The sequence below is a fragment of the Hermetia illucens genome, chromosome 2 (genome assembly GCF_905115235.1).
Source record: "Hermetia illucens chromosome 2, iHerIll2.2.curated.20191125, whole genome shotgun sequence".
NCBI classification, from domain to species: Eukaryota; Metazoa; Arthropoda; class Insecta; order Diptera; family Stratiomyidae; genus Hermetia; species Hermetia illucens.
Genome location: NC_051850.1, coordinates 111631623 through 111642593, shown reverse-complemented (window position 1 = coordinate 111642593; position 10971 = coordinate 111631623). Strand labels below are relative to the sequence as shown.

General features: G+C 43.5%; 1 protein-coding gene across 1 annotated transcript; it reads left to right on the top strand.

Annotated features, from left to right (window-relative positions):
• The first annotated feature begins 9309 nt into the window (after window positions 1–9309).
• LOC119648650 lies at window positions 9310–9857 on the top strand. Its single transcript, XM_038050423.1, has 2 exons — window positions 9310–9421; window positions 9482–9857. The coding sequence occupies exons 1-2, from the start codon at window positions 9412–9414 to the stop codon at window positions 9763–9765; spliced, it is 294 nt and encodes a 97-aa protein (XP_037906351.1). The 5' UTR covers window positions 9310–9411; the 3' UTR covers window positions 9766–9857.
• The last annotated feature ends 1114 nt before the right edge of the window (window positions 9858–10971 follow it).

Sequence of the window (10971 nt, the reverse complement as noted above, 5' to 3'; positions counted from 1 at the left end):
TCCGAGTGTAGCGACATTTGGCCAAGGTTAATGACTTGGACAGAGTGGGCTTAGTCGAGGTGTTTAAATAAAGATGTCATGGTCATTGAGCTCCTCCACATTCCCCAGATAAGGTAGCACAAAGAGCGCCACCGATAATAAAAAGGGATAACATCGATAACAGAATACAACCTTGCCAGATTCCTCTGAAATTTCGCGCAATATATCGCTCTGATAATAGCAATCAGTTTCTCCGGAATGCTCCTCCTGCGTAGAGTATTCCAGATATACTCGCTTTTCACGGTGTTGACTAGCAGCCTTACCCAGCTGGTGTGCGTTTATAGCCGAGATAGTTTCACTTTTGTTTAAAGTAATAGTCCGTATCGCATGTAACAGTGACTAACCATTTCCACCATAAGAGGTGGAACTTCTCCAAATGTTATACAGTCAGGAACCATGGTAAAAGGTTCCCCCCACCTCTTAAGCGCCTCGTCATCGTGGTTGAGAAGGGTCCTTCATAATATGATCGAGAAACTTTCGACCAAACGCAAGTTCTTTCATGGTGCAGTAACTAGGGGTAGATCGTTGTTTTACGGTAACTTCTGCCTCCTTTCGTAACGCGCACGCTACTCTTCACTTCCCAAGATTTTCGAGGTGCTATAGTTCAAAGGCATTGCCTTCCTTTCCAGTTGCACCGGCAAGAACAACCTTTCGTTTTTTTAAAATCCACAAATGGTTTTCATGTGCTGGCGGTCACCATAATCTTATTGCGCTCTTTCAGGACATCGCCAACAACCTCATTTGCGTTGACAAGAAGAACACTTTTGAATACGAGCCGAGTCGTTCAAGTTGTCTGGCGTTAAATCAGCAAGATGCTTTTCCCACTGCCGGGCAGGCAGCTGGGTCCGTGTTGAATTCGGCGGTGGAGACTCACACCCTACGAAAGAGTACAGAAGCAATAGGCAAATGAAGGTAGGCGACCATGAAGTGCTAATATCAGCGCCTCTCTTATTACAGATATCTAGATGGCCAGGGTGGCAACTCCATCTACTGCTAATCGCGCTGTGGTCGATCTGATTTGATGCACGTTACAGGTAAATTTGGAAGTCCCTGCGCTTGAACATCACCAATGACGAGGCGGTGGAAGCTGTGGAAGACGGCAAACCTCTCACCATTGTCGCCACAACCTCCAAGACTGTGTTCCCTGCCACATGTTCGAGCAAGGTGTTATCAGACCGCACCTTGACAATCAGATCTTCTGTTACGATCGCAATACCCCCTTTAGGAAACTTCTCGCGGGCTGCATTAAGTTACCTATAAAAATCTTCCTTCTCCTCTGCATCAGAAGTCTCCATTGCTGCATAACACTGTTGAATTGTTTCTCATAATACCGCTTCCTAGGACAAGAGCCTGTAATTTTGATCTGACACCAGATTAACGCTTACTTCCAACAGACTTTCTAGCTAAAATTGGACCAACCGAGCATTCTGGGCCACCTCAATACCGTTGTCGTGATGTGCCCGCACAATCAAAAGTTCAGTCATAAGCCGTTGGTAAAGGGAAAGATCTGTCCAATTTCTATTTGTAATAGTTGGTTCCGAAGCATAACTAATTTCATCATCATCATCATCATCATCAACGGCGCAACAACCGGTATCCGGTCTAGGCCTGCCTTAATGAGGAACTCCAGACATCCCGGTTTTGCGCCGAGGTTCACCAATTCGATATCCCTAAAAGCTGTCTGGCGTCCTGACCCACGCCATCGCTCCATCTTAGGCAGGGTCTCCCTCGTCTTCTTTTTCTACCATAGATATTGCCTTTATAGACTTTCCGAGTGGGATCATCTTCATCCATACGGATTAAGTGACCCGCCCACCGTAACCTATTGAGCCGGATTTTATCCACAACCGGACGGTCATGGTATCGCTCATAGATTTCGTCATTGTGTAGGCTACGGAATCATCCATCCTCATGTAGGGGGCCAAAAATTCTTCGGAGGATTCTTCTCTCGAACGCGGCCAAGAGTTCGCAATTTTTCTTGCTAAGAACCCAAGTTTCCGAGGAATACATGAGGACTGGCAAGATCATAGTCTTGTACAATAAGAGCTTTGACCCTATGGTGAGACGTTTCGAGCGGAACAGTCTTTGTAAGCTGAAATAGGCTCTGTTGGCTGACAACAACCGTGTGCGGATTTCATCATCGTAGTTGTTATCGGTTGTGATTTTCGACCTTACATAGGAGAAATTATCAACGGTCTCAAAGTTGTATTCTCCTATCCTTATTCTTCTTCGTGTTTGTGTTTGACCAGTGTGGTTTGATGTTGTTGGTTGATTCGTCTTCGGTGCTGACGTTGCCACCATATATTTTGTTCTGCCTTCATTGATGTGCAACCCAAGATCTCGCACCAATTGCCGGCTGCTCGATATGGATGAAGGCAGTTTGTACGTCTCTCTCTTGTGTCTAACTAATTTGCTAATTATTATCCCATAGATTTCCAGATCCAGGAAATACGTACACTTGACCTGAGTGAATTCCACAACCGCCAACTCACAGGGGTGTCATTAGCTCATCGGGATATCGGCTTGCCGTTTTAATAGGAAAGATTATTAGGCAGGGTGAGGTTGGCCCGCACCTAGTCCCTAAGACGGCAAGGTGCTACATAGGCGTTCAGCTTATAGTGTTCCTTATGAGGGAGCTGCCAGATCACCCATCAGACGCAACCCCAGGGGAATATCTATTGATGTGTAATTATTTTAAGACTGTGCAATGGGCAAGTATTGACTCATCTCTGGTACGTGGACCAAAATGGCTATGGGAAGGATGCCCAACCAATATGGAAGAAACGAGAAGTAATAAATTTACGGAGCAGGGACTCAGAACCTCAGTGACAACGGCTTTATTAAGTGAGCAAGCGGACCGTCGATATCCCTCGACAGCTGGCTCAGTGGTGGATAACTTGACCACCATTGCAACTAATGAAACAAGTGACTTAGATTTGGAGAAGGAGGTGGTTTCCCGAAGCAAGACCTTGCCAAGAACAACAGTTAAGAAGGCAAACAATTGTGGGTCCAAAGGAAATCGCTTGCCGACTAAAGCGGAACAAAAAATATGGAAGGAAGAAAGTATGTGTCCCAAATTTGAGCGTCGCCAATCGAAGGAACTTAAGGCGTGATGCAAATGATGGAAAGGCTAGAGTCGTTATCAAAAAGGGGAAAAGTAAACAAAAGTGCCAACTCGCCTAGAGGCAATTGTTATCTCCGGGAAGGACAATCTATCATACACGGAGATTCAAAAAAAGGTAAAAATTCGTCCCGATCTAAAAGATTTAGATGGAAATATGAGCAAGACTCGAAGTGAAGGTAGTGCAGAAATTGTTGTAATTGTAATTGGGTAAGTTTTTGCCGACTGGGAAAGTAGATTACATGAAAAAGTGATTCTAACGCCTCATGTTTGGACACATCGCAAAGGCATACATCAGCAGCATTAATTGATCTGATCGGTATAGGTGTGGGGAAAAGGTCATATTGCCAAGGAGTGGAATGGGGACCCCCAGTGCCTATTGTGCATACGAAAGAAAGGACGGGATAACTGACATATTGCTGGCAGTGGTAGGAAGTAAGCAAAGCGTTGACTGCAATGAAAAAAATTAGGTTTATTCAAATAAGCGGCACTCCACTCATAAGTGACACGTGAGCGCGTTCGACCAATAGAATGGCAATATGAGCGCTCGGTCAGCATCAGCAAGCTATATGGTGCACCATGAGCCGATCGGCTGGTAGCTTTGTGGGCAAAAATAAGTGGGTGCACATGTGCAGGTGCAACGCTACATTCAGATTTACATTATCTGAGTTTTAAAGCAACCTGACGGAGTGTTTGCTGGTGATTTCAATAAGTGTGACCTAGAATGGGGAAGCAAAGAGAATAACGCAAAGGAACGAAGTCTGCCAGATGCTTTTACACAGTTAATACACTCCTAGCCAACGAAAGTGATGTAAACACGTTTCGGAAGCTAAAACCTCAAGCAGGCATCCAGCGAGGCGGATGTACATCTATAGGGAAGCGCTTATAAAATTGTTATCGGGCAACTCAGAGGTCGGTCACCCTCACAGATCACATGCACTACTCTTGTGAAAAATTATCCAGGAGTTGTTCCCCGAGCAAGACAGAGCCGCGCAGAAGTTGATACTGCAGCTTAAGGCTGGCAAACCTCCTGGTGTGTCATCCTTCTACAGCATCACATATCTTCTAGACACTATCCGCAAAATGTTAGAGCGGGTAATCTATAATAGATCGCTTTAGGTTGTTGAGGGCAAGGAAGCCTTTCAGACTGCCAGTATGGATTCCGTAAAGCCAGATCAACCATTGATGCCATTTAACAGGTCGATCGGAAATGTAATTCAAAATAGCATAGTACTAGTAAATAGTGCATAGTGGTGACACTAAGCGTGAAGGATACATTCAATTCCGCTAATTGGAGGAGGCTCTGATATGATACCGATAACGGTGCAAGTGGAATATACTTGCGAAAAAGTATCCATCGCGAGCATGGCTCCATCAAGAATGATTCGGACAGGTACAGCCCTAACGGTATGTTCTGCTTTCAGGATCGTCTCAGATAATGCCGGGTTCCTCACCTCGGGAACGCTACCCACTAACATCTCAGCAGACGAGATGACAAAAGTATATAATGTGAAATCCACCCTATAAGTAGGTAGCACCAGCGATGGGACCACATATTCTTCCAGTGTTCGAGGTTCATCGAAGAAAGAAGGAACTTAGATTAGACTCTATGTGAAATACTCTCACCAGAAAATTCTATTCGAAGAATGTTAACATGCCAGGGGAATTGGAATGCGATCAACTCCATAATCGCAATGATCCAGGGTAAACTGCGGAGAGCGGTTATGAACGACACGCATATAAAAAAGACGGTTTCGCTAATTTTTTCCGTGATGTGATACCTAATATTTCGCTGGACAAGGAAGGTCAGAGGTGGTTGTACGGGTAAAAATCCCACACACCATAAAAAAGACAGAAAGGCAGTAAATCCTTTTTTAATGAATTTGAATAATGATTAATAATGAACCATAAATTAAGATTACCAAGATCACGCAAAGGTGCATAATACTTTTATCTGTAAGGAAGTCAAGAGCACACCTTATCCTCATGTGCGCCTTAGTCAGGCAAACCTAGTGGTAGTAGAACCGAATTCGTATGACCTGGGAACTGGTTTGTGCGGCACTACACACTTTGGAAACTTTGGAGATATTCCGACCGAAGTATAATAAAATAAAAAACCCTTTTTATTTTTATCTTCGACTTTATTTACTTTTAAACGTTACCCTTCTCCGAACTCTGGTATGTGACTCTTTTTCCGCCGACAGTCTACTCGAAAGTTTTCTTGTCATCCTGACAGCTGTTTCTGCGGCCGTTCAATGCGGCGGCATAGGCGAATTCACGGTGGCGTTCAGGTTCGCGCCCGCCATAGGAACATGGAGAGGCGCAGGCCGGGATAACTGGCGAGATGCGCAGTCATCTAGTGGGCCATCCCATCTTATGTTCAGTGTCTGTATCATTTTTGTTTACAGGAGAGATATTTCCCTTCTTTCTACAAGGCACCTTGAGAGTGTTGTGCTTCTGGAATCATCAAGGAAAGGTTAGAGTCATTCTCGGTCATACAAGGCTATATCTCTTCTCCCGACCTTTGGCAAGATCCTGGATAGGATTATAGCCCAGGGCTGGGAGTGAAAGCATCCCATCTGGTGTCAAACAGTCAGTATGGTCAGTATGGATCCACTGATGATGCTTCAAGGCATGTTAGAAACTTTGCTGGCCAGATACTTCCTTGGAAACTTTGTAGATTTCAAAGCCGCATTTGGTTACTTAATTTGGTTATCTATGTTGTTGAAACTTCGTGAGTGTGACTGCTAAGAATTAGCTCTGTGAAAGAACTACTTCCAATTTATGAAAGCATTCGTTTAAGATGTTAGCAAGCGTGTGCGAGTGAATATGAGGCACGGCTGCCTACAGGGATCTATTGCAAATCCATTTACATGGAACATGGAGATGGATGAGCTATTGGGTGAGTTTATCTCTATGATTGAATGCGCTGCTTACGCGAGTGACCTCCTCCTTCATATTGAGGGGAGCACAAGACTTAAGCCTCAAGGCTCAATGTTAATTCATAGTCTTAAATAGTCGGTATCACGGTACCAATGAAAAAACCGTCGTGATAATACTGAAAGGCTACCTACGTAGTCCGTCATCGTTTAAGTCAAACGGAGCATGATTGGAATTTCGGAAGAAAGTGACATATTTGAAAGTCACATTCGCTGAGCATAGGTACGTGCTTGTACGCACACCTGATTGAACTCCAGACGCGTGTTACTAAATTCATGTATATGCTGAGATGTGTTATGAGGTGTGAATTAGGTGTAAGCAGAAAAGCTGAAAGATGTTTAGAGTAAATACTATTTTCTGGGTAAATTCTCTACCTTTGTTATAGGCCGATAACGGCATAAATAAGTAAATTGGGACTTTGAGCTCCACAGAGTTTCCCTGGACCGCTAAAATATTTTTGGGTCGCTGACTCTTCTTATTTTTCTTTGCATGGAAACAAAATTTATGAAATTCCTTTAAAAAGTAAGAAACGCCGAATTAAATATCCACAGAATTGCTAGAAGGTTTTCCTTTTGAAAAGCTGTGGTTTTTGTGTGCACTTTCTTTTTATATATTTATTTATAAAGATAACAAAAATTATCAAGATGAGCAAAATACAGTTTGTTTATTCGTTATTACTTAAAATAATTTTTCAACATCAGAAAAGTAAAAAATTTAAAATTCTTGATTCATAAAGCAGAGGCGACTCATTCACAAACTCACTTCATATAAACTTTACTACGCGAGAGTGCGTGTGATCACGCCGGCGGTTGGAGCAGAAAAGAGATGCGGTCCCTCTGTCTCCAAACAACGGGACTCCCTCACCGCTGGCTCTCCATTCTCGTGGCGAATTCTATGATAGAAAAGCCGCGGAGAGCGGCGGCGGCGTCATCCATTCGCTCGTATCAACGCTGCGCCACAGATGCATATATGTGGAACCCTTTATTGCATGTTCTACTTACAAGCCCCCTATGTTGTATGCGTTTGCCATGGTAGTTCATGGCAGGAAACGGCGGAGTAGATGCGTACCTTTGCTGCAAACAGATCTAGTGACTGTTGATCAGATGGAGGGTCTAGGACCGCTTGCGATAAGAAAGTTGTTAGATGAGAGTGTAATGTTTAAACCACAGTAGATATACTATAGGCAGTACCCTTACAAAAATGACCCCACTTGCAAATGTGCTTGCAGAAGCTTATCTGTACACATCAGAGACGCTAAACAAGGAAAAGGCATAATTTTCGTCAAATCGTATTGGTAAGAGAGAGATCGGTGAGCTTTTGCTATTCTGGTACTACGGCGTGCTCACCCATATAGCAAAAAGTTGTTTCACGTATTCACTTATACATAAGCAAAAACTTGCCAATCTCACCAATACATTGGCAAGTCCGGGCGGTATGTCAAACACAGCTGATCGGGTTTTCGGTACATCTCGCTCATGCTCAAGGACAAAACAATTTGAAATCGTGAGTACTCGCACTGATTTCCCCCCTTGAGGGGCAAGGGGGAGTGAGGTAGCTGTCTAGTATCTAACTGTGGTTTAAACAGCAGCTTATATGGACGAAAGTGGGAAAGGTCGGATCGGATGTGAGTACGTGTAATGTATGTCTGCCAAAAAGAGCTCAATCGTGGTCTTTGAGCTTTTTCTCCTGACGAGGCATGGTAGCCTGAATGAGTTTCTTTTCTCGCGGAGCCTTGTGGGCCAGGCACAGACGACTGTTTTCATGTACTCTGTGTCTGTCCAGCGTACTGTGGTATCTACAACCTAGAGGGCATGGGTGTGGTAGTGTTGTTGTAGTGAACAGTATCAATGATTTTAGTATATGCCTTACAAGCAATGTTACGCTAATGAATATGCGAGCGCTGTCGTCCGGGACGGAGAGAGTTCCTCGGCGCTGGTTCGTCTGTAATATGATGACCGTGTAGTTTGTGTAGTTTCCTTGTGTGTGTTGTGTTGTACGTAGAGCGGAAGTTGACTGTTTCGAAAGTTTGGTTGCTGCTCTCCACACCGGGTTGATTCCAGGTAAGTCGGTGGCTAGTGTCGTCCTCACTTATTTTCGGAGGCCGGGCAGAATCCTTGTGGAACGTGAGTTACGCAATACAACTCGGAGGTGACACCCTTTAATTGTGGAAGGGTTGTTAGATAGGGATCCCATCCACTGGTATGAATACTGAGCGCGTACTCAGTATAAACCAGCACCGCTACGCCAGTTGATTGTGATTGTGGTCTCCCATCAGTCCTTGTCCGAAGAGAACCAAGACCTTCATGTTCGTTATAGGATTCATTGATTTACTACAATTGTCCCCATAAAACGGGCCCAATACTTCATCAGGACGTCATTTGAAAAGAAACGCAGCGAATTGATTTTTTTTTATACAAAGCCATGAAAATGGAATTGAATTAATATTATTCGAATTTCATCCTTCTCCCCCCTGCCTTAACTTGAGGTATGTATTTCCGCTGATACCTCTAAGGTATGTAGTCACATCGAATCACCTAAAACCAGCAATTCTTCTCGCATTTTAACGCAAACATTGGTAAGGAATAGCTTCTTTCCGGGTTCTGGGATTATTTTAACTTCCCAGCAGTTGCTTTCCAAACTTTGTTCACACATGCTATTGTAAGTTCTCAGATAAAATAAAATAAAATGATATTGATGACCTTGGAGAAAGAAGGTGATAAGAAACCACACATCCACACCATCTCAGACCAGGGGTATGCAATCGTGCATTAGCGATCAGTTTTGTGAAAATGCGCTTAACAATGTATGATCACTGCGTGCAACCTTTCTACAACAGTTGCCCCTGCGTCAAGACGGTTTCTTTCCTTGGACTTGAACTTCTTTAGGAACTGGAAATCTTGCCCACATGCAAATATGAGGTGCAAAGATAATAAGAATTACAAACCAGGTCGTCAAGAAAGTGCAACGGTTTTTAACTCTGAAATGGATGGCTTGTCAAATTCTAAACCCATTATAAAGAATTCGGTACACATCCCTAATAGAACAAAATAAATATTTTGCCATAATTTCTTAAGAAATACGTGCATAAAAAAATGGTCATGCACATTATGCTTATCTCATTGATATTTCTGTAGTCTGATTACTACAAGTATATTCAGAAAAGGTGAAATCATTCGATAATTTTAATTATCAAATCAGAATCAGATTATATTCCCCTTGATTAGATGATGTGATATACCATGCAAAACCACATATAAAAGGTGGACTCCGCCTGTTGGATTTAGTAAAAATATTTAAATATTTGCCTGAACATGAAGTTGGGTAAGTCCCGCGTTGCAATTGAAATGTTTCACCCTAGAATTCATATTTGCTTTCTTTTAGTTATCTTACTAGTTTTCCTGGGTGGATGCTGGGCTGCACCAGCTGACTGCGGATGCTCATATGATCACGGAAATGGACAACCAGGTTGTAAGACGGCGGAAGAATTAGGACGTTTGTGGAGAAATAATTGGGATCCTACTGCCTATTGGAAGTGTGAAGCAGCTGGTCAACCTGCTAAACTGGTTCGATGCTCAGGACAAGCTTTCTCGGACGCAGAACAAAAATGCGTCGATTGGTCTTGTTGGGTATGGACACCACCATGCGATCCGCCCTCAAAACCTTAATCGGCCATGATGTAAACATTGTATGAATATGTATTTATTGTCAATAATAGGTGAAAATAATAATGAAAAATATATTTTTTGTGAGCAAATAACTCAAAGAGGTACTAACTGACAAATGTGCAAAAACTGCTACCTGACACCTCACGCCAAGGGGAATCGAAGAATACTAGTCTTAGTAGCTACCTGGCGGCCTTGATTATGACATCCCTCCATGTGCGGCAGGTGTGCTACCTCTTGTTTTTCTACTTCAAATTTTGCCCTCATAGACACTTATTTTTGCATCATATTCATAACCAAACATTTCTATTGGAATCTATTCGCTCATAGATTTATTTTACAAAAAATTCTACCCCCCTATCCAGCTAGCAGCTCATTGGCTTGTACAGTAGGAGCTTTGAACCTATGAAGAGACTTTTCCAGCAAAGCATTTTTGTACCACGCCCGGATTTCGTCACTGCAGCTATTACCGAATATGATTTTCGAGGCGAGGGCGCAGGGCCTAAAAACGGGACAAAATGTATCAACTGGTCCTCCAGGTTGGGGGTTAAGTAGGGCTAACAGCCCTACATGGAAAACCAAAGTTGCGAAGCCACGGAAGGAGCCCCGGACCCGTCAACGACAACAGAATTACGATTTGCGCATTTTCTCATAGAACGTGCGCTCCCTGTACAAACCGAATGCTACTCATGAGCTAGCCGATACCCTGGCCTAATATAAAGCTGATGTGACAGCGTTGCAAGAGATGCGCTGGACAGGGACCGGTTTCCTGGAGAAGAGCCATTACACCATATATTATAGTGGCCATCCAGTAAACCATCTTAGTCAGCCAAAAAATTAAACCTGCTGTTATCGGCTTTGCTATGCACTACGCGTTTGGGAGGCAAATTTAGAAATATAAGCCTCATGTTCATGCCCCTACAATGCAGACTGAAGAGTTGGGGAAGAATACCTTCTACGAGGCCTACCTATTGACCACGTGTTGATCGAACGCCGCCACCTCTCAGCCTTGATGAATGTCAGAATATATTAGGGGGCCAATATAGACTCGGGTCATTATCTCGTTGGCATGGTGCTTCGAGCTCGAATTACAACACCACTTACAATCCCCTCTGACAATCAGGTGAGAGTGAATACTGAAGCCTTCCACAACACAACCCTCTGTAACACCTATAAGGGGAAACAGATGCCGCAATAACCGCAGTCAAC